Below are 25,402 nucleotides of genomic sequence, written 5' to 3'. Positions count from 1 at the left end.
TTGACATCAAGGATTCTGTCCAAATGCTTTTCCCTGATGAATTTTCTTTTACAAAATTAGTATGAAAATGATTCTTATTCTCTTATAGTAAAATATTCAGAAGATCAAGCAATAATTAGGTAATAATGTTATCATATTTTTAGGTTTCGAGACTAGATATGATTGGAACTAACAATTCTTAGATCCCACCTCTTTTTTCTCTTATTATTTATTTGCAATGTAAACTTACATTCTAAATACTTAAAAAAGTGATAAATATTATATATATTTGTAAAAATGAAAAATATTATACATTTTTTTTTTGTAAATATGTTCGATACAATATTTGTCACTTTATGTGTGTGTGTTTAGCATGAAAGTTACGTTGCAAATTACAATATAAACATAGAATTTTCTTACCTAAAAAAAAGAAGAATATTCAAAGATGTGAGATGTCACAGTTAGCAATGTCAATATGATAGTGTGAACTTTGGCTGCCTTGTGCAAGTAGGCAAAATGTATGGCCTACGTAGTGTGGCCCCTGATGACATTTTATTATTACTAACAGATGACGCTCTCATTTTCTAGAGAGAGAGAGAGGCGTTGACCCAAACAAATAAATCATATAGTAAGAGAGTGGTAACGGCAACAGCGACGCTTAAATCAAAATGCACGTTGCCGACTTCCCAGGGAGTAGTATTGTTATTATAAAATTCATCTTTCATACCGTTGAATTGGAGAGAGATTCATGACATTTTCGTTACTTTTATAAATTTTTTTTTTGGGTACAATTATGACCAACTATATTCTATAAAATCCCAACCAAACTGAGTGTAAATTAATTTTGTGGGCGTCTTCTGGATGCTTTGAAAGTCAGGGTTTGACAATATTTCTGATTAAATTAAACCAGGAACTTAAAGACAAAAACAATATTATTTGCAATTTAATATTGTTGATGGTCGGATGTTTTAAGGGCATTTGTTTAAGAAATATTTTTTGAAAAATTTTAGAAAGAAAAATAGCTACTGATTTGTTTGACAATTTTTTTAAAATATATTTTCTATAAAAGTTGTATTATTTTTTTTAAATAAAAATAGAGTATTAATAAATGCCTTAAAAACTTCTTTATTGAGTGGATACTTTAATAAGTTTTAAAATATCTTCAACTATTATTATATATCGGGACAAAGACCTCAAGGGCTGGCTAGCCTATCCGGGAATCAGTAACTTCGACTGAATACTTTACTTTATAAAAGTAGTATTAAAACCTTACTAACAAGTATTTGATTTCGTGAATACTTTAATAAGTTTCACAGTAACTTCGACTGATTGGAATCTGTAAGTGAAAAGAGATAATAATATAATGGGTCAAAGTCATGAAGGGCTGGCTAGCCTATCAATCAGTGAAAAAAACAACTAATTTGTTTGACAATTTTTTATATATCTAATAAAAGTAGTATTAAAACCTTACTAACAAGTTTTTTATTTCGTGAATACTTTAATAAGTTTTACAGTAACTTCGACTGATTGGAATCTATAAGTGAAAAGAGATAATAATATAATGGGTCAAAGTCATGAAGGGCTGGCTAGCCTATCAATCAGTGAAAAAAACAACTAATTTGTTTGACAATTTTTTATATATCTTATAAAAGTAGTATTAAAACCTTACTAACAAGTATTTTATTTCGTGAATACTTTAATAAGTTTCACAGTAACTTCGACTGATTGGAATCTATAAGCGAAAAGAGATAATAATATAATGGGTCAAAGTCATGAAGGGCTGGCTAGCCTATCATCAGGGAGCTCTGTATCGTTTTGTGCCTCTTGCAAGGTCTCATTCACGTATGCAATTGCTAATAAATCATATGTTGCCGCCGAGAAACTAGTTCAAAAAATCAACAATTTTTTTTTTGGTGAAACTATATTATTGGTCCCTGAAGTTTACTCTGAGTGTGTAATTGGTCCCTCAATTTTGAAGCGAGTACAATTAATCCCTTAAGTTTTAAAACTGAGTTGATTTGGTCATTTTACTAACGGTTGTTAACGGTGTTACTCACGTGACTAACGGAATAATGACTTGATTTTTTTTTTTTAATGACATGGCATATTTTTAATTAAAAAATTAGAAACTAAACTTACACGTGAGAAAAAAAAATCACCGGTACCAAATTAAAAAATTTATTTTCTGGTTAGATTCAGTTTTTTTTTGGTTTCATATTTTTTTAAGAAATAAAAGGAGGATAATGTTAATTAAGTTAACACAGGTTTCCCCTCAAAAAAAGAAAAAGAAAGTTAACACAGTTTATTTTTATTTTTATTTTTAAAGTTATATATATATATATATATATATCACTGTATCTCCACTCTCTAGATTCCCTTCCTCTCTTTATTAATTCTTTATTTATTTACGTTAATCTCCAAATTAATATTTAGACCAACTAACATTTTATACGTATAATTTATCGTTCCTGGGTATCCCCATCCAAGTCTCTTTGTTTTTTTCTTCTCAAAAAATAAAAATTCTATTTGTTTTTTCTAAGTATGTATCGCTTTCCTGGGCATCCCTATATATCTCTATATTGAGTGTGAATTTTGAAAATTTAACCGTTAGATGACATGTTCTTATTATATTCTTCATGCATGTAAAATTTCAAGAAGATCAAAGATCAATTGTTATCTCATCAAACAAATGTTAAAATTTCAAATTTTTATGATCTAAAATTGTGTATAAAAAATAAGTTTATTGATTGAATAATAAAAAATATCCAATTTAAACGAAATTTGATATTTATGTTAAGAACATAAGGAACATAAAATTCAACAGTTAGATTTTCAAAATTCACACAAAATAAGAGATATATGAGAAGTTTGAAAAGTTTCTCTCCAAACTAGTTTGGAGAGAAACTTTACAAACTCCCTATATATCTCTATATTGAATGTGAATTTTGAAAATTTAACCGTTAGATTGCATGTTTTTATTATATTCTTCATGCATGTAAAATTTCAAGAAGATCAAATATCAAATGCTATCTCATCAAACAAATGTTAAAATTTCAAATTTTTATGATTTAAAATTGTGTATAAAAAATAAGTTTATTGATCGAATAATAAATAATATCCAATTTGAACGAAAAAAGAAAAATATGAAAAATTCACCAAAAAAAAGAGATATATAAAAAATTTGAAAAGTTTTTCTTCAAATTAGTTTAGAGAATTTTTTTTTATTTTTTTATTTTTTATTTTTTATTTTTTATTTTTTTTTTTTATGGGAACAAGTCACATCAACCAGACCTCTTATATTACAATCATTTAGTTTAGTGCTTAGCGGTAACTGTCTTGGTGATGCATGAAATGCCATAACTCAGAATAACCTAATTATCTTCTTTGAGCAAAGCTTGGCCTATTCAGCTAGTTTAAAAATGATAAACACACTATCAATCGAAGTCGTGAAGAAGAAGTGCTCTTTGATAAACTGATAATTTTGCAGTTTGAAATTTGACTCATTTCGTTAATGGAAGCTGAAGAAAAAGAAATATATAAAATTAAAAACTAAATTGTTATACATTCAATATTAAAAATATATAAATACAAAAATCCAAAATAACTGTTTTAATAAATTTTTATTCAATCATTATCAAAAAGAAGTGAACATTATGAAACCTAATATTTTTTTTTTTTTTTTTTGAGAAATTATGAAACCTAATATTGACTATTCATAACTACAAAAGTCAAATAATGTAGCTTACATTTCCACAAAAATCCAGATTTCCAAGAGGAGTAGCTTACTTAAATTTTGTTAAATATTTTTGTTTTGTTTTATTTTCTACGTATTCGTCCATCAATTTGAAAACCAAATCAATTTCAAAACTTAAAAAAAAGTTTATATTAGTTTTCTAGATTTTGTAATCTAAGAAATTTAAAACACTAAAACAACATCATATTGTGAAGAAGCATCTAGAATGATAGATGAACAATTTAGATTAGATAAACGTGGCACACTAAAAAAGACAAGAAAAAAAGAAAAGAAAAGTGTGTATTAATTGAGTGCCAAAAGAATTTTCCACAACCTCTTTAACTAGAAGTCTTTCAAGCCTAACTATTCATATTTACAAACCAATTGACATGTCGTTTTCTGGTTATGATCAGATGACAAATATTAAGGGTTTATTTGGGAACAAGTTATTTAATTGAAATCGAAAACTTTTTGTTGAATGAAACTTATGAATAATACCAAAAAGTGCAATGAGACCTATAAATAGTACCAAACAGAAGTTAAAAACTCAAATAAGATGAAACTTGCTTCACACCCCAAAGAGGCTCTAATTGTCATCGAGTCATCAGTAGGAAATTACTATGTTACGCATTCTTTTCATTCTTCTACTTTCTTGTCGTTAATTATTTCTCCATTTTCTGGAAACCCTTTTTAATTTACTTAAAAACAAAAATCATGAGCTACATGGCCCCTCCAATCTCCATTAATATATATGCAGGTATATATGATGAGAGAAGATGCTTTTTTTTTTTTTTAAAGTTTCAACTTGTGCGAACAACTGTTTGAATTAATAATATATGATGATCTGCTTCCTATCTTATTTTATATGTAATGTATACACACATATATCTAAGCAAAACTCCTGTCACGTTACAATTGGAGAGGGAGAACTAATATCCAAATATACTAATCTCTAAAACTAGACAAAGGGCATCGAGTAAAGCTAGATTATAACCATCTTTATATGTACCTTCACCAAGTGTATACATACCATACTGATACTAGTTGTAACATATTTACTGCAAGCTGTACCTTGACTTGGATCAAACACAAAGGAAACCATACATGCCTATATACATGCACCACATTATTAGATGCATGTTTATTGACAGAGAAGCATAGTGTTTGAGGAACTGAAGTATTGACTACAATAAATGTGAATATATGTGCCCTCCCCACAAAATTTTGGCTGAAAGATGGGGGAGCTAGCATGCGCTATGCAAGTTGTGAGGATTTTCATTCCAAGTTGAGACTATATCTTGCATGCAAGTTGATCAGTGAGAAAAATAAGAAAGCCGTGTGTGGTGGGGTGGGACTTGGGAGAGGCAACATGACAGCTTTTGTAATAATATATGCATCATCATTGCCTTATATTTCATACTAGCCTCATGAGGCTTTTTTTGGGTCTAGTATCATGATTTTTTTTTTAATATTTTTTTTTGGATAAGTTTGTTTTGAAGACATGGATGGTAAGAGAATATCCTATTTTGTAGGTATTTTAATTGGAATTGGAAATATATTTTTGTCGGGTTGTCCTCAAGTTTTTTTCCTGTTAAATATAGGATTTAGGAGTATTTCTAAATTACATAAAAGTTTAGTCGAAAGTGGAGAATCTTCTTATTAACAGTATAGATAGATGTTAATTTTCATGGTTACTATAGGATTTTAAAGATTTTTTTATTTTTTATTTTTTGGTACTGATCAAAATATGATTTTAAATAGTCAACTAGAGAGTAGAGAGTAGAGATACCCCCCACCCAACCTTTCCCTCCCAGCATTTCCCTGAACTAGAGGGAAGCATCTTACCTAATTCCACCTCTATACATTGAGCAACTTTAATAAACATTTACATGATATTTCTATTAAAATTAGTAACATAAATATTAAGTAATAGAGTTTAGCCTAAGAATCTTGTTGCTCTCTTGTCCGATCTCCCTTTTAGAGAGCTAGGAACTTCCCTATTTCCTACTCATTTTAAGTTAAAAAAGAAAGAAAGAAAGAAAGAAAGAAAGAAAGAAAGAAAGTTTACTATCAATAAATATTCTTGTTGGAAGATAGAGAATAAGAGAATCTACGGTCCTACGGATGTCAAAACCAAGTCTCTATTGATTCTTCTATCTTTGCAAATGAACATTAATTTTTAATGGGTGTTTGAATCTTGTAATCTAAAAACTTTTTCATAGTGCTTGGTACAATTTAATAATTATTGGGATTCCAAAAATTAAAACTGTTAGAGATAATATTTGTTAGAGATAATGGATTATATATTTATATTATTGTGATGTAAGGCCCAAGAGGTCTAATTTAGTGTAAAACCCATCTAACACTTAAACCTCAGTTACTCTAAACACTAGACTGTATGTATATCTTACTTAAGGTTCTTTGTACTTTACTTCAACATACGGTAAAATTGTAGGCCAAATTAAGACTTTACATTGCGGATGTAAGCTATCAGACCAAGCCACGTAACTTTCATGTGTACTAATTTTCTTTCTTCTCTCTTGCTTCCACTTGCTACATTATTTTCTAGTTCTTCCATTTATTTTAACAAAAACAATTTCAAACCATTTAAATGGCCAAACTGGCTACATGTTATAAAATTCTGTAACACCCCCAAAATCTGTTTTGGACCAAAGTCGGTCTTAAAATTGAGACCAAAGTGGGCCAAAATGAGGATATATCTATTTCGTGCAAAACATGTAACAAAATGCCCCTGTTATGAAACTATTTATAAAAATGCATCCGTTTTAAACTTGATTTTCTAAAAATCGAGCTTCAATGAAAAACTCGATTTTTAGACAATCGAGTTAGAGGCAATCAAAAAAAAAAAAAAAAAAAAAAAAAAAAAAAAAAAAAAAAAAAAAAACTATATGGAACTCGAGTTCCATGTAATTTTTTTCAACTAACTCGATTTTTGTCAAATCGAGTTTCAAAATAGAGACATTTTCCTAAATAATTTCAAAACAGGGATATTTTGTTGGAACTTTTGGACGAAAGGGGTATTTTGCCATTTTTGCTGACCAAAGTGCTTCAGAGTCCGGATAGATGTGCATTTCAGCATTTGCAGCATGTAAAATTGTAATAATAACTCCTTTCATTTAATTGCATGCAATCGATGTTTCTAGCAACAAATAAAGGCCAGAGGGTAAATGATGTGCCCGTGGTCAACCTTGCATATGAGCATTAATTTAATATGGGGCACTAGCAAAAGACACATGTTTTGGAAGGTGTCTCTTCCCACAGGACAAGCCAAGGGTTGAACCTGAATTAATGCCAGTAAAGGTGTTGGAACTAAAATAAAATTCTCTCGGAACGTGACAACTAGCTCAGCAAGAAGCATACAAATACAATTGGAAAAGTAAAATTTATGTGGCAGTCCTGATAAAATAATTAAAGTCATAAGCAACACCTAGGATGCTGATATGTGTGATGTGGCATGGTGAATATTGAAGTAGTTAGAAGGAATCATGGAACCAACCCCAATAATTCAAGAACAAAAAGTTTAGGGCCACAATAAGTAGTATAATTTTTGCTACAATTTATTCATGTGATGAGTTTTGAATGATTGAAATAAAGTGGTGGGTTCACAATTTCATCACTCACAACTTGACACGTGAATAAGTTATGGCATAAGTCATAATAAATAAACAACATGTGAAAAGCATAATTAACCATAATCGCTGAAATCTCAAGTATAAATAGAGGCTTATTTAGTTATTTTACAAAACAAGAGCACACCAGAGAATTTATTGAGATTGTTTCAGAAATCAGTAGTAATTCGTTTCTTATGAGATCTTCTAGTTTTTAGGGTTTGCCCAAGAATTTATGCTTGTAAAAGTGTTTTCCTTGTATTATGTGATCAAGTTAATTTAAGTTTGAGTCAAGTATTAAGCTGTTTACTCTGTTTGATTTGAATCATGTTTGCTTTCAATTAATTTGGTGTAAGTAAGATGACCACGCTATGATTTGCTTCAATTTACTTTGAATTGGCTCACTTTAAATTAGTTTGCTTAGAAAGGAAAACAATTCCTTTTGAATTAGATTACTTCTAATCAATGGCATTTGAGATAACTTTTATTTGGATTTTGATTTATTTATTTATTTTTGAGAAGACATTGGAGATAACTTAGAATCAAAATTTAGAACTTGGTTTTTTAGGAATCTTAGCCATATATTTTCGCCCCATTTTTCGCTCCATTTTTCATTTCAAATTGTAACCTTGAACCATCACTTCAAATTGCCTGCAATTAATATTACGATAAACCAAGCTTAAAAAAAAATTAATTTGTTTTTGCTCAAACACCAATATACACCAAACTCGCAAGTGTTCTTCTGACATTTCATCGCCGATTTGTCACATGACATGAGTGGAAGCGAAGTTTTTCACGACAACATCATCAAATCAATTCCATTGTCGTGCTGTGCTAAAAGGTTTTCCTTAAGTATGCAAATTGGTGAAGTAATCTGCTTTTTCTAGTCATGACCAAATATTGGTTCTTCCCATGAATTTGTAATTGCTTATAAACAGAAACTCCTAAAAATAAAAATTTCTTACGTTAAGAATTCATTACGGTTATGCATGTTGTTTTTTCAGATCGATCGAGAGTGATAGGATCATAGTAAAGTCAATGCCCAATAAATCTGACTTATAAGTCTCCAAATGTCGTTGTCGCTAGTTATAAGAGGCAACTGACTTTTCTAAGTAACAATCATAATAACGAATAGATTCCTTTATCAAGTTGATCGATCTTCTATATATCTTGGAAGTACAATTTCGGGTAATTCCATGTTTATTAAGGTCACTCCTGTTGGGGTGCACGGCTGCACCAAGAGTCCAGCCCAATTGAGAATGCAAGCATTGAAGACTTCTAATTGTAATAGAAAAAGGAATAGTTAGCTTGCATGAATAAAACTCCTATTCCTAATTATAATAGGAGTGTCAGGTGGCTTGAAAGCTTTTATATAAAGCTTTGTACGAAACTCGTAGATAGCGAGATTTAGGGGTTGTTTGGTAACATTGTTCTAGTGATGTTGTTTGTATTTTTTGAAAATATATGTGGGTGAAAAAGTGTGCAAAAATACATGTAATGTTATTTAAAAACTAGAAACATTTGTTTAAACTCCTATACCAAATGGCCCCTTAGAGAGACTGAAGAGTGAAACACAGTTTTGAAGCCGACTAAAAGAAAAATATTAGTATTTTGTGTGGTACTGAGGGAAAAAAAGAAAAGGCGATTTTTTTTTTTTGAGTTTTTTTTTTACTCAAGACACACAAGGAAGATAAATTGGGGGTTTTCTTTAGGACGATTATTTAGGTGCTATAATCACAGAGTTGAAGTATTTAAAGTGGAAGATCTTGCTATTAGATTTTGTGGTGAGGTTGTATTTGTTCATATAGATATTATTGTATTTTACCAATTTATTGTGAACTCAAGTTTTGGGTATAACTTGAGTGTTATGATCTCTATTTTATTATAGTGGATTGATCGGATTTGCCCCGTGGTTTTTCCCTTTACTCTAGAGGGTTTTCCATGTAATTTCTTGGTGTTCTTCTTGGTTGGTTTTTTTTCGCTTTCGTAGATTTCTATTTTTTTTTTGTTGCTTGAGTTATATTTAATTTAATTCACACATAGATGAGGATTTATCTCGACAACTCCAAATTAAAGTATGTGGGCATGTTTAACACACAGTGATAGATCCGTATTAGAATTGCTATTTCTTTGCAACAATTATTCAATATTTTGGTTGCACGACATTTATAATGGGAAATTTATATATTTTTTTTCCCTATGTTTGGATAGAGAGGAAGGAAAGGAGAGGAGAGGGAGATGGTTGGAAATTTCATTCTTCATTTTATAATCATCATATTAGAAGAATATTTTTAACACCCCACAAGTAAAAGACAAAAGAGAGAGAGAAAAAAAATTAATAAAAAAAAGGGGAAAAAAAGGTAAATGCATAAGCTACTATCGTTGATTTTACTGTTTTTTTATGGACATGGTTATGTATTTTGCATTCTCATCCAATTCCATCTAGTCCTTTAAAATGGGATGAAATGCAAAATACATAACCATATTCATAAAAAACAGTAAAATCAACTATAGTATCTATTTTTAGACAATGATTGTAGCTTATTGTTTTTTATGAACATGGTTATGTATTTTGCATTTCATCCGTTTAAAGGACTAGATGGAATCGGATGAGAATGCTCTAGTTTTAGTGTGACATAGAAAAATTTTTAAAAATATATCTCTAGATTTTTGACTTAATAACAAAAAATTTTACCAATTGAACTAGAACCGATTATCCATTACAACTTAGAATTGTTGAGTTTGCTTTTAATTTCTTAGGTGACATTTTTGAATTGGCCTATATTATTTATAATTGAGCCACCTTTTACACGTGGCAGAAATTACATATTGAGTGATATGCTCCTAAATCCTAACAGAGAGAAGATCGAAGGGGGAAAGTATCTATTAGGTCTTCTTATCAAAATCACGGGACTTTTCAATATTTTGAAGCAATAACCTATCTACAAACCCCAAGAAAGAAAGAAAAAAAAATTAAAAACTTGCCAAAAAAAAAAAGCTGATATATCTTTCTTGCTGAATGTCATTGTCCTTATCTAGTCCTGGATATATATCACTAACTCTCCTAATCCTACTAGAAACTTTACCATATAGATTTTGCAAACTGATTTGTCAATGAATGTAATGGATGGATTTCAATTATCTCATAAATGAATGTTTGAATTTTTTTTTGGTGACATCCATTTCTAACTTTATTTAGTAAAATTTGTATAATATAATATCACTCAAAATAAAATCACTAACAAAGATAAGTTAATTTAGAGTATTTTTTTGGATAAGTAGGGTAATTAATTTAGAAAGGCTCTAATCAATGTAAGCAATAAAAACCAATGAGTAAACAATTTTTTTATTATTAAGGGAAATTCTAACGAATGCCCAATCCATTTAAAGAAAGTTTTAATGGAAAAAAAAAAAAATCAATTAATGTTTTGACAGCTTTTTTCATTTCTCATAAAAGTGTTGTAAAAACTTTCTTAAAATGAATTATTAACCAATGCCTTAAGGATACTCATTAGTATGACTCTATTATTAATACAGAGTAATTCTGAAGTACATGCTTTGTCTTCTTACATTCATAATGTGATCCACTCATTAAATTTATAGCAAAGTCCACCATAAATATGAAAAGAGAGATTAGGAACCATTATTTCATTGTTTTCTGAGAGTAACTGATTAAGAACTTTCTGTTAATGTATACAAGAACAAATATACTATTTTATTTCTTTCTTAATTACTTTAGGCTTTAGCTAGCCTAAAAAAAAAAAAAAAAAAAAAAAAAAACAACTATGAATCCTTTTGTTTTCTCTAAACAACGGATTTCATTGATAAACGAGAAGACTCCATCTGCACATCTTATAGTCAATCTCATCCTTTCATTCCATTTCTATTAAAAAATAAAGGAAAATAATTAAATAAATAATCATCTTACCAATTCCGAAATTCCTATTAGAGTGTTTTTTTTAAAGGTATGGATATTGCTGTTTACGATGAGGCTAACAAATCAATGAACTTCTATTTGAAATATTTCATGCATTTAACTTTTTTGTTGAGAAACAAGCATGCAATATCATGCATTTAATTTTAAGTTGATATATAAGATATATTGTATTATTTATGTTGCTGTAGGTTTTGAATCAAACACGTAAACATCGTACGAATTGTAAAAATTTGAAAAGGGGCTCATTTAATCTGCAATTATTTGATACTGTTTACTATTCTTGATTCTGCTATTGATATGGGAATGGGACAGAGTTTTTCTTTCTATTTTTTTTCATTTTATAATTAGATATATAATTGCAAACTTACAATGAATGAGACAGATTTAAACTCTAAACAATTGGAAACAATGATGTATATAGACATATTATTTACCAATTGGAAAAGAAATTATATATGCATATCATACGTGATGAATTCCTTTTTTCTTTTTCTTTTTGATAACATACGTGATGCATTCTATCAAAAAAGATTCTTTCATTTACTAGCTTCACTATTTAAAAAAAAAAGAAAAAAAGGAGCATTTCTGGCTTTATTTTTGGCCTTTTTATTTTGGACAGAAGCAGGAAACAAAATTGCAAATTGGAAACGCATCGCCAAGTGGAAGTAAAAGACATGTCCAAATTGGTGGCTTGAATTTCCATAGGTATGAACATACTTTTAAGCAGTCGCAATCATAGATTGGGGCTAAAGCACTTACCAACTTGTCGAGCTACGATAAGTCCAGAGACATTGGTAATTTTTAGGGGTTTGGTTTACTATTATTATTATTTTTTTTTTATCAAAAATTTCTTTTATTTTAAGGAGATTAAAACCTACCCCTACTTACTAAAATATATTTAAAACAAAAAGGACCTTCAATTAAAAAAATACTAAAAAGTAAACCAAACATAATTTTTAGTCCATTTTTTAATCTAAGCCACGTAGTTTTCATCTTCATCTTCATTCCACAGTAAAAGGTAGAGTTATTTTGAATTTTCTTTTGGATAAGATTGTAAGACAGCTTATTCATCAATTTCTTCGCTGTAACACAATGTACGCGGTCTAGAGAAAATATCTATTGGAAGAAATCTTTCCAAAAACGTTTTTTATAATCCTTTCTTTTTCCAACCCATCTTTCCTATACAATGCAAGTCAACTAGAAAGTCTTTAATGAGAGTATTTTAATTGGCCCCTCTCTCTCCCACACACACACATGCACGCACGCTCACAAAGACTACACTATTTATGTGTCTATATATTGACTACTAGTCCGCCACATCTTTTGCAACTCCATTACAGCAATAAACTTGTGATTGTGTTTCTGACTTGCTGCAATACAAACAGAAAAAAATGGTAGTTGCTGGATCAGTTAACAATGGTGGTGGTGCTCTTGGCTTGACAGGCATGAAGGGTCTCAGCGTCCAAATCTTAACTGGGCGTTGGTTCATGGTATTTGCATCGTTTCTAATCATGTCCGCTGCAGGAGCTACCTACATGTTTGGTATATACTCAAGCGACATCAAAGAAGTGCTTGGCTACGACCAAAGCACCCTCAATTTGCTCAGCTTTTTTAAGGACTTGGGTGCCAATGTTGGTGTCCTCTCCGGCCTAATCAACGAGGTTACACCCCCATATGTAGTCTTATCAATAGGTGCAGTCCTAAACTTTTTTGGTTACTTCATGATCTGGCTAGCCGTGACCAAAAAAATATCAACTCCAAAAGTTTGGCAAATGTGCTTGTACATTTGCATAGGTGCAAACTCCCAGTCTTTTGCCAACACTGGTTCCCTTGTTCCCTGCGTAAAGAACTTCCCTGAAAGTCGTGGTTCTGTGTTGGGGATTCTAAAAGGTTACGTGGGTCTAAGTGGTGCTATAATCACACAATTATACCACGCTTTATATGGGAATGACTCAAAGTCCCTTATATTGCTTATAGGCTGGCTTCCAGCTGCTATATCATTAGTTTTTCTTCGAACTATTCGGTACATGAAGGTCATTCGCCAGACGAATGAGATCAAAGTTTTCTATAATTTCCTCTATATTTCACTTGGCCTTGCAGGGTTTTTGATGATTATGATTATAGTACAAAGACCGGTTCAGTTCACACGGGGTGAGTATGGTATTAGCGCTGCCGCGGTGCTTGTCTTGCTCTTTCTTCCACTTGCTGTTGTTATTGCCGAAGAGTTTAAGCTTTGGCAGAGCAAGAACTTAGCAGTGAATGACCCAACTCCCTTGAAGATAATCACTGAGAAGCCGAGCCCAGCAGAGACAATTCCATCTCTACCAGCACCATCATACAATACCACCACAAATTCACTCACTGAGACTGAGCCAAGCACAGAAAAGCAAGCTTCTTGTTGGAGAACAGCGTTCAGGCCACCAGATAGAGGAGATGACTATACAATATTACAAGCACTTTTCAGTGTTGACATGTTAGTTCTTTTCATGTCAGCAATTTGTGGTGTTGGGGGTACTCTAACAGCCATAGACAATTTGGGACAAATTGGAGCTTCTTTAGGGTACCCAAAGCAAAGTGTTAGCACTTTTGTGTCCCTTGTTAGTATTTGGAATTATCTTGGACGGGTAGCCTCAGGATTTGGGTCTGAAATTGCTCTAAAAAGATACAAATTCCCTCGTCCTCTCATGCTCACTCTAACCCTTTTATTATCATGTGCTGGTCACCTTCTAATCGCGTTTAATGTCCCCAAAGGACTCTACTTGGCATCAGTAATTATTGGGTTTTGTTTTGGTGCACAATGGCCATTACTTTTCGCAATAATTTCTGAGCTTTTCGGCCTTAAGTACTACTCAACTTTGTACAATTTTGGGTCAGTGGCTAGCCCAATTGGGCTATATGTGCTGAATGTGAAGGTCACTGGGTATTTGTATGATAAGGAGGCTGAGAAGCAAATGGCAGCATTGGGACTTAAAAGGGTGGCTGGGGAAGAGTTAGATTGTACAGGAGTGGATTGCTTCAAATTGTCTTTTATTATTATTACTGCGGTTACATTGTTTGGTGCACTTGTTTCCCTCATTTTGGTGCTTCGGACAAGGAAGTTCTATAAGAGTGACATTTACATGAAGTTTCGGGACCAATCTAAGCAAGCTGAGACAGAGATGGCCATGAATGGAAATGGCACTGGACCATCAGAGACAAAAGGTGGCTAGAGATTTTAATGTTTACTTTAACAATTTTTGAAATAGATAAATGTATAGGTATAAAATATAAATGAAAATGTAGCATGGAAGAAGTATATATTAATATTAAAAAAGAAGAAGAAGAAGAACTAAATTGGTGTGTCATTTGAGATAGGATTTTCTTTGCTTTGCTTGTTATTTTATGTTTTCTTTTTCTTACACAGCGATATTTTCTCTTGAAACAAAATATTGCAGGACTTTTCGTTGTACTTGTAATAAAATTAATACAGGATTGCAGGACTTTTCGTTGTACTTGTAATAAAATGAATACAGGTTAGTCAATTGGTTGCTAATAGTCTTTTGTCCATTCCTTCATGGCCGCCCCACCCCCACCCAACCCGGCGGGAATCAATACGGTATCAAAGGAAAGAAAATTAAAATAAGAAATTGTTTCATGGTAGATATGAAAGTTACTTCTACTGTTCTATTTTTTTTTTAAAGAAAGTTTTAACTTAATGTGTCCGTTTTTTATGATAGTTCTTTACAAAATGTTGATATGGCTAATCTCTTATTGGTTTTCATCTAAGCCCATAATTAATTTCACTTTTTTATTTACTAATAATCACTTATCGTATCAGTAGTTTGTAAAATTTTTTGTAAAATAGTTTGTATCTCTAATATTATTTATTAATTTTTAGTGTAAACAGAGAAAAAATTATGACTATTGTTCTAAATTGATGTATACATATATAATATCATAGTAATGCATCCCGGAAGGTAATAAGTTGCTCTACTCCTAGTATTAAATCAAGGCGTTAAATTTAGAAACAATATATAAGGCATTTCTGAGTCATCCATCGACACTAAGATCTTGGTTAGTAATTGATATATTTATATTCTATTAAACCAAAATTTTAAGAACATTTTTTTTATAATAAATCTCGGCCAACAGATTTCAATTTTTTTATTCATATTATTTATATATAATTATATATACTCTATTAGAATTATTTACAGGATTGAAAAAGTGATAGAAATAGAGAGTGGAAGTAACAACATAAAGCTTTATGAGATTACTTCGTTATGTTATCTGAAAATTTTGTGTTACAACAAACTTTTTGAGACTATATATAGAGAGATTAACCCTAAATTGTTTATAAATTAAATCTAAGATGTAGTAGTATATGTTATAAGAGTTAGGTTCAAGTTACACCTGATGTAACTCTAAACAATGTTACACTACTCGATAACTAGTTATTAAATCTATATTTTAAGAATCCCACCGTTAAATTACATGTTCTATATGTGTTTAACATGCATGTCAATTTTCATGCTAATCGGATGTTATATACCTTGTGATCCATAAACTCATCTTTTATGAATGATTTTAAACTACAAAAATTTGAATTTAAACAATTGATTGATAAAATAACTATTAATCTTTGATCACTGTGAAATTTTGCAAGCATGAAAAGTATATGAATATAATGTAATCCAATGGTAGATTTATCAAAATTCGCATCTAATAATAAATTATTAAGTGGTGTAATATCGCTTAGAGTTACACCGGGTGTAACTTAAACCCCAACTCATGTTATAAACTATAAAGTACAATATAACAAGTACTTTAGTGGTATAAGCACATTGAATCTTGAAATATATCTTTAGCAAGTTATTTAAAATTTTAATATTTCATAAATTTCTAATAATTTTATCAATATCGACCTTAGCTTATATTTTTTTCTCCATATTTTTATTTCTTGACGGAATTGATTTTTACTAGTATAATTAAGATTTTTTTTCTTGATTTTCATAATCTAAACTAAAATTGAGTGATATTTTGCTAATAAATTTTTTTTAAATCTATTACCAATTTTATTATAAAAAACTTATAAATTAATATGGAAATGAATGTGATTGATATCTGTGAGGACACGATTTGTAACGACCCGTAACAGTGTTGGGTTCGTACGTAAAAAGACCCAAACAATATCATTTGTAGAGCGTGGGTTTGAAAGGCTAGACCTTGGTCACCAGACGGTGGTTTTTCGTGGTGTTCATACATAGTTAAATGGTGTTCGCCCTGAGAGTTTTTCTCCTGGAGGCGGGCTGGGAGGTTCTGGTTTTTGGCCATCTTTCCCAGCCCCCTTTTTGGTGTATTAACCTTCTCATTATATAGCCCTTCCTGGTTGATCTTAGCCCTCCACTTGTTAGTCAGGCAGGTGCCTGCTTTCGTACCTATCCCATCAGCTGTCCCTCCTTACTTTCTGTTAGTTGCGATGATCGAAACCACCCTGTCCAGGAGTCTTTTCTCATTAACATGGTCAGGACGCTGGCGAGTGCATTTAATGTGGAGGGGACGTATTTACCCTGAACCAGTTTTGCACCGTGCCCCCACGTGGGTCCCACTCCACTCGTATCTCCTTCAGGGAGCTTTTTGGGGGCCGCCTTCGTCGAGAAGTTGTACTTCCCCTTGAAGTCCTGGAGTGCCGAGGATAGGGTCGTCCTCAGCTGCTCCCTTTGACACCTCGGCCTTTCACCATTCGTCCTCGGCATACACCCTCCCCGGCATGGGCCCTGAGCCCTAATAGAGCGTGGGTCGAATCACAAGTTCCCCGGCCCCACAATAGCCCCTCAAAATCCTGCTATCTAACTCCTCGACGGATAGGAGGATTTTGATGACATCAGACATCTGCCAATGCCAGTCAATCCTTGTCACCTATCGGTTCCCAAGACTTTTCATCTGCCCGAGACATGTTCCTGGAGCCTTTTGGAAGGCGAAACGTGGCCTCATTAAATACGGGCGGCTCTGTGTTTCCCACGTTCTACAGCATGATGAAGATCGAACGGTGGTGATCCCTTGGCCTTTATGGGCGGGAAAATTTGTGCAGTAACCCTAGAAAGTATAAAATATTTTTTGGAACGGATCTGTCTCTTCAGTTTTGCACTTAAGAGTTCTAGTGCGTATACCCTGGGTTCATCTGAACTTTCGCCCAAACTCAAGTCTATCTCCAGCACAAAAAGCCTATCCGAAGCGTCTTTCCTCTTTTATGTAAGTTCCCTACTTCTATTAACTTGTGCTTTTTCTTTTTTGAGTTTATTTTTCTCTGGTTCCCTTCCTTCTCCCGTTACTGGTTGAGTTTGTTGAGTAAATCATAGAAATGGTTAAATCGAGACTAAGGAAATTAGTCGATACTGAAGAGGCAATGAACGATTACAGAATTTCTCCCAACGTAAGTCTGAGGCATTGTAAGATGGGGGAGTGGCACTATAAGAGGGAAACGGGCGAGGTAGTAATTCCCGTCCTCGCCTTTGTAGAGAGGGGGTATGAAAATCCCTATGGGGCCGGTAACGAGGGGTTACCTCAGGCACTTCCGATTAGCCCCCACCCAGTGCGCCGGCAACGTGTTTAGGATTCTGGGTTGCGTGGATGCTTTAAATGAAAAGATGAGGTTAAGACTGACCCACCATGACATGACCTGGTGCTATAATCTCCAAATTTTGAAGGGGAAATCCTACTACATGAAGACTAGAGACGAAAGGGTTCGATTAATCCAATGCCTCCCTGATTCCAACAAGGGATTAAACAAGGATTTCCTTATCGTCTCCGGTGAATGGCATGATGGCAATTCGTGCCCCATAGTAGAAGGAGAACCAGGTGGGGTATAGGGAATGGAAGGGTGCTGACCCTTTGCGCCATTTCTAATCTGATGTGGTTCGGTAACTAACCATGCATATATGTTTTTCTTTTGCAGATCCACACGCTTATCAACGGCATTTTCACTTAGTTAACTGGGTGGACTTGGAGACTGTTCTACAAGCGGCAGTTTTCGTAAATGACGGAGATGGTCAAGTCCGAGCCGCTCACAAAATATTAGGGTACCCTCCCATCCAAAAGTCATTTGCCGACGCTAGGCACGTGATCAGCGCCAGCCGTCCTCGGCTGCCAAAAATTACCGTGGTCAAGACAGGATTTCTAATTTTCGAAGTACCATCTGTCCCAGAGAGCATCCCACTGGTGGGCCCCTCCTCATCTCATCAAGTAGCGGAGGACGAAGGCGAGTTAGATTAGGCCGAGGAAGGGTTTGGGGTGTTTGACCTAGCCAACCAATCCGAGGATCCTTCTGGTGATATAGGTGACCCAGCCTTGTCCGAGGCGGAATTGTCATCAGTAGGCACATCTTCCCAAGCCGAGATGGGACTCAAGAGAAAGCCCCCGACCACCCTGCTCGAACTCCTCGAGGGTCAAACAGGGAAGGATGCGCAGGGAACGACACAACCCAATGCTCCTTCCCCACCACCCCAGCCTCAGACTGTCCAAACTAGGTCATCTTCCACCAAGTCACAGCTACCATCCCCCCGCCCCAAACTTCCTATTCCTTCCCAACCAACTCTGCCTCCTCGGCCGGAAGGCACTGATTCAAAGAGAAAGAGGAGCCCCAAGGGCAAGGAAACCATGGATGGGAGGAAATCCCAACCTTCTAAGGAGAAGGAGGAGGCCCTGCGTGCAAAACAACTGAAGATTGGGCACCAAAGTAAGGGCAAAGAGACTGAAGTCCAATCTTCCCAAGGCAAGGGAAAGGGGATCGATGCCCAATCCTCGCCAAGCGCCTGGCTTCCTGCCCCAATGCTTCACGGGGGTTCACTGTTGGAAACTGCATCCACGAGGGACCTTGGAGATGGCGAGGGTGGCTACGTGGTAGACACACTAAGGAGAACCATGCTACTACCCACTGACATGGATGGGTTGAGGAAAATGAGGATGCAGGAGGTCTTCCTCAGTGCTAAGAGATACTTGGGCATGGTAAGGTTCTTGAAACTTAAAACTTTATTAACTCTCACTCTCGGTCTATCATTCACGGTGTAGTTATTTCCCTTGGCAGGCTCTCCAGGCCACCTATAGGATGGAGGAAGAAGTGAACAATAAGAGTAAGGCGGCCGAGGATGAACGCTCCAAACGCCTAATGGCCACGCGAACTCTCCAAGCTTCTGAGGAGGACCTCGCCAAGGCCAAGGCTGCCCTAACAGATGCTATCCGAGAGAGGGACAATGCCACAGCGGGTCTGGCTAGCGCTCAAAAACAGGCCGATGATCAAACAAAACGTCTGCTAGAAGCCGAGGATCAGTTGCAAATAGCCAAGGAGCTGATCGAAGATTTAAATAAAAAATTGGTCACGGCAAAGCATGACAAAGGTGTGGCGGAGTATGCTCGTGATGAAGCCCTAAGAGCCAGGCGAGAGGCCGAGTTTGCTAGAAACGAGGTTGAGGCTGCCAAGGAAATGGCCAAGGATGATGGTTATAATGCGGGGGTAGCTGAAACCCAAGCCATCCTTAAAGCCCAGATTCCTAGAGTATGCAGGCTCTACTGCTCCCAGGTTTGGGAAGAGGCCCTGAAGCGAGCTGGGGTGGATGCTTCATCCGATTTGTGGAAAGCGGAGAACATATTCTACCCTACGGCCATCCGTGAGGCCACCTCCACCAGCTCCGTGAGGCCGAGTTTGCTAGAAACGAGGTTGAGGCTGCCAAGGAAATGGCCAAGGATGATGGTTATAATGCGGGGGTAGCTGAAACCCAAGCCATCCTTAAAGCCCAGATTCCTAGAGTATGCAGGCTCTACTGCTCCCAGGTTTGGGAAGAGGCCCTGAAGCGAGCTGGGGTGGATGCTTCATCCGATTTGTGGAAAGCGGAGAACATATTCTACCCTACGGCCATCCGTGAGGCCACCTTCACCAGCTCCGTGGCTATAAGCGACCAACCCGAGGAAGGGGTCACTCAGTCGGAAACCGTACAGGTCGGTGCCTCTCCTGGCGAGACTCTCAAAGAGGGAGAACTTCAGAATGTGATAGCCACCTCTCAGCGTACGGATCTCGAGGTACCCAAAGAGGTTGCTAAGCCCGTGGTTGGCACTCAGACGCCTAATGCTGAGGAGCCAGCCATACCTGCCCAGCCTCTACAGGCAATTCCCCTTGCTGTGGTCCCCAAGAGTGCCGATATTGACCCTGTTCAGCCTTCCCCAGAAGGGATTATCCTCCAGGTCGTCGAAACTGATCCCGTTCCGCCTTCCCAGGATGTGGCCGACGCAAAACTAAAGAAGTAGAAACTCTTGCCAGGCTTCGTTTTTATTTTTAGTTTAACGATTAAATTGTTTCTCTTCCATTTTGAAAACCTTGTAACCTACTAGGAGTTTGATCCTATTGAACATGTATATATGAAATCCTTCTCTTCCTTTTTCCTTTTGGTGACTTGTTAGTTGCCCTTGTCGACACCTACTATTGTTTATGAATTTCGAACTAATTATCTTAACACGTATGAGTAGTTGTGCATGCGATAAATTTAGAATCATGTTTCAAAACGTTAGCTTACCTGCACCTGCAGAGCCTTGAACTCATTTCTGACCCTCACTTAATGGAGACATAGGCATCATCCTAGATGTCACGTGTAATTGCTAAGTCCTGCTTAGTATCCAGGTTTCTTTAAAGTAGTTGGCTTCCCCATAGGTTTGAGTCCAAGGACCATGCAATACCTTGGTTCTGTCCAAAACTTGATAGATATTGATAAGTAGTTGGTTTCTCCATAGGCTTGAGTCCGAGGACCATGCAATACCTTGGTTTTGTCCAAAACTTGATATTTAAGTAGTTGGTTTCCTCATAGGTTTGAGTCCGAGGACCATGCAATACCTTGGTTCTGTCCAAAACTTGATATTTAAGTAGTTGGTTTCCCCATAGGTTTGAGTCCGAGGACCATGCAATACCTTAGTTCTGTCCAAAACTTGATATTTAAGTAGTTGGTTTCCCCATAGGTTTGAGTCTGAGGACCATGCAATACCTTTGGTTCTGTCCAAAACTTGATAGATATTGATAAGTAGTTGGTTTCCCCATAGGTTTGAGTCCGAGGACCATGCAATACCTTGGTTCTGTCCAAAACTTGATAGATATTGATAAGTAGTTGGTTTCCCCATAGGCTTGAGTCCGAGGACCATGCAATACCTTGGTTCTGTCCAAAACTTGATAGATATTGATAAGTAGTTGGTTTCCCCATAGGCTTGAGTCCGAGGATCATGCAATACCTTGGTTCTGTCCAAAACTTGATATTTAAGTAGTTGGTTTCCCTATAGGTTTGAGTCCGAGAACCATGCAATACCTTGGTTCTGTCCAAAACTTGATATTTAAGTAGTTGGGGGAATTAACCCCTCGGTTATGGCATGAGACCCTGGTTTTTAGGGGAATTAGCTCCTCGGCCAAGCCCCTAGAATCATCCGTGCGGCTGACGCTACGAAGCGTAGCCACTAGTAAAGAAACATAGCTCCTAGTGGAACTTTACGCTAGAACACTACAACCGGCTGTTAGAAACGACAAGGGAACTGTCTTGTCCTACCGCCTATGCCAACACACAAACCTTCCCCACAAACGGCGCCAATTGTGAGGACACGATTTGTAACGACCCGTAACAGTGTTGGGTTCGTACGTAAAAAGGCCCAAACAATATCATTTGTAGAGCGTGGGTTTGAAAGGCTAGGCCTTGGTCACCAGACGGTGGTTTTTCGTGGTGTTCATACATAGTTAAATGGTGTTCGCCCTGAGAGTTTTTCTCCTGGAGGCGGGCTGGGAGGTTCTGGTTTTTGGCCATCTTTCCCAGCCCCCTTTTTGGTGTATTAACCTTCTCATTATATAGCCCTTCCTGGTTGATCTTAGCCCTCCACTTGTTAGTCAGGCAGGTGCTTGCTTTCGTACCTGTCCCATCAGCTGTCCCTCCTTACTTTCTGTTAGTTGCGATGATCGAAACCACCCTGTCCAGGAGTCTTTTCTCATTAACATGGTCAGGACGCTGGCGAGTGCATTTAATGTGGAGGTGACGTATTTAACCTGAACCAGTTTTGCACCGTGCCCCCACGTGGGTCCCACTCCACTCGTATCTCCTTCAGGGAGCTTTTTGGGGGCGGCCTTCGTTGAGAAGTTGCACTTCCCCTTGAAGTCCTGGAGTGCCGAGGATAGGGTCGTCCTCAGCTGCTCCCTTTGACACCTCGGCCTTTCACTATTCGTCCTCGGCACACACCCTCCCCGGCATGGGCCCTGAGCCCTAATAGAGCGTGGGCCGGATCACAAGTTCCCCAGCCCCACAATATCATTTCAATAACATAATATATATATATATATATATATATATATATATATATTATTATATATTTTGGTAATTGATGACACGACGATAGATTAACTATATTACCTATACTATTCCACTTATATGACTCAAACGTGGCAAATAATAAAATTTTAATATTTCATAAATTTCTAGTAATTTTATCAATATCAACCTCAGCTTATGTCTTTTTCTTCATATTTTTATTTCTTGATGGAAATGATTTTCACCGGTATAAATTGGATTTTGTTCTTGATTTTCATAATCTAAACTAAAATTTGGTGATATTTTGCTAATAAAAATATTAAATATATTACCAATTTTATTATAAAAAACTTACAAATTAATATGGTACTAAATGTGATTAATATCATTTCAATAACATAATAAATAAATAATAATTTTTTTTGGTAATTGATGACATGATGATAGATTAATTATATTACTTATACTACTCCACTTACTTATATGACTTAGACGTGGCAAATAGTAGGTTCATCCTACAGCTGGCGAAGTACCATACATGAAGAGGCTTTACGGATAGTTTTTTTTTTTTTTTTTTTGATATATATAAGATATAAATTCTATTCTAACATAATCTAAGTATATACGACTTATATGTCTCAAATGTGGCAAATAATAGTTTTATCTTTGCAGCTGGTGAAGTACGATGCATGAAGAGGCTCACAATTTGGGTTTTTTTTTTTTTTTTTTTTTTTTTTTTTTTTTTTTTAATACAAGATAAAAATTCTACTCTAATCTATTCTAAATATATATATGTATGAAGTTCTCTTCTGAGGACTTGAATATCGACCCTTGCCCCTCCATACACCCCACAAGAATTTTGTATTTGTGGAGTGACCATCATACTAAGAATGTATGATGGTATTATGGTAGTTTTCTAAGCCATCATGGATTGACATGAAATAAATAAACTACATGTGTGAATCACATAGGTTAAGTGCATAAATTGCTCCTTATGTCCTTCCACTAAAAATTGATGAGAACTTTGTACTTGTAAAATGACTATTACATCAATGGTGCGTGATAGTATTGAAGTAGTTTTCTAAGTCATCATGGATTGACATGGAATAAATAAGCTACATGTGAATCACATAGGTTAAGCCATAAATCGCTCCTTATGACCCTCCGCTAAAAATGAATGAGAACTCCTTAATTAAGCTCTCATTAATTTTTAGTGGAGGGACTTAAGGACAATTTATGCGCTTAACAATTAGTGGATAGAATGAGGCAATTTGATCAAGTGTGTAATCTCTTAAAAATTAATAAATCCGTGTTTATCTAATTAATAGGTATCTTAACTTTGTGTCAATGCCTAACCATTGTAGAATGCAAGTCACAGGTAGGTTCTATCGTTATTTGATTTTAAAAAAAGACCAAATAGAGAGTTAAGACCCGAGACGAGGGCACGTAAGATTTCTATGATCTAAAGTCTAAACTTCGTTGAATCATATTCTCTCTTCTAAGAGATATGGCCCTGATGGGTTGTTGCGTTGGTGGACATGATAAACTAAAAAATTATATTTATATTTTAATCTAACACTAGCTTATATATCTCGAATTCTTTGCAAGTATTGGTGTACTGGTTACCTAATCAATTCAATATTCATTCATCTAAACAAATAAATATATATATATATATATATATATAGTCAAAATTTCACCAGTTATCACCCTCAGCTTCTTGTCAATCCAGCTTCGCATGTTGACTTCACTCGAAAGATTCTATAACCTATGGGATGTTGGTGGAGAAGTTTGAATAATGTTATTTGATAAATGTGTGGGTGAAAAAATATGTGAAAATATATGTAAGTGTATTTAAAATATTTAAAATATTGCTCAAAATAGGCTACCAATTGAAGCTCAGATGAAGAAGATGTTGGGTGCACTGCACCATGGTCCAGCCCAAATGCTTTTTCAAGAGCTCATTTAACGAGCATGTCACTCTATGACTTGTGAGAAGTCTGACTTCTATTAATGAGAAGTGAGCCCAAGTGTGTTGGACGCGCTGAAGAAAAGAGAGAAGAAACAAGCAGGGCCATTCGGCCAATGAGAGCTGAAGAAAGAGATATTTTGGTCCAAGCAAAGTCAAAGTAAGTGACTTGTATTTATTGTGATTTGATGTGAAGAGTGTGGAAGGAAGAGAAGAAGAAAAGGTAAAAGAAATAAAAAAGAGAGGCCATTCGGCCATTTGAAAAAGAGAAAAAAGCGAAAAGTCACAGCAAGTAAGGCTGAGGATTAAGTGCAGTCTGGCAGAGCTGAGTGACTGAGTGAGCAAGTAAAAAAGAGAAGAGAAAAATAGAGAATTAAGAGAAAATTGTGATAGATATACAGTAAAAGAGAATAGTAAATGAAAAGAATAATATAGTTTTTTTTGATCAAGTTGTATTTTTAAGGTGCGGTTTGGATCGGCGTTTGTGTTTGTGCGTTTGCACATTTTGCCTTTTTATTTTTTATTTTATTTTTTAGCGCTTATGAACAGTAACTTGTATTGTTCATGTACGTGATTACACTATGTAGGAGACAAAGTTATTGTTTACGCACTATTCATACACTGTTTACGCATTGTTCAAGAGACCCAAAACTACTTTATTCAGAAAAAAAAATATTAAAAATGGATCCCACGGTATTATTCATAGATTTAAAAATTATTTTGCTACAGTGTTTTTAGTTTTCAATTTTCAGCAAAATAAGTTGTATCTAAACGGAGCCTAAGTGTTGTAATCTCTATTTAATATAGTAAAATTATTCGGAGTTTGTTATATGGTTTTTTCCTTCAAGGAGAAAG

The 25,402-nt window shown here is 35.0% G+C and overlaps 1 protein-coding gene across 1 annotated transcript; it reads left to right on the top strand.

The window, feature by feature from the left end:
* The first annotated feature begins 12,551 nt into the window (after positions 1-12,551).
* LOC115955029 (protein NUCLEAR FUSION DEFECTIVE 4-like) lies at positions 12,552-14,799 on the top strand. The gene has a single exon (XM_031073056.1). It carries the CDS (start codon positions 12,670-12,672, stop codon positions 14,485-14,487), a length of 1,818 nt encoding a protein of 605 aa, XP_030928916.1. The 5' UTR covers positions 12,552-12,669; the 3' UTR covers positions 14,488-14,799.
* Positions 14,800-25,402: the final 10,603 nt, after the last annotated feature.

The sequence above is a fragment of the Quercus lobata genome, chromosome 8 (genome assembly GCF_001633185.2).
Source record: "Quercus lobata isolate SW786 chromosome 8, ValleyOak3.0 Primary Assembly, whole genome shotgun sequence".
NCBI lineage: Eukaryota > Viridiplantae > Streptophyta > Magnoliopsida > Fagales > Fagaceae > Quercus > Quercus lobata.
The sequence above is the reverse complement of the archived record's forward strand: the minus strand, read 5'-3'. Positions and strand labels throughout refer to the sequence as shown.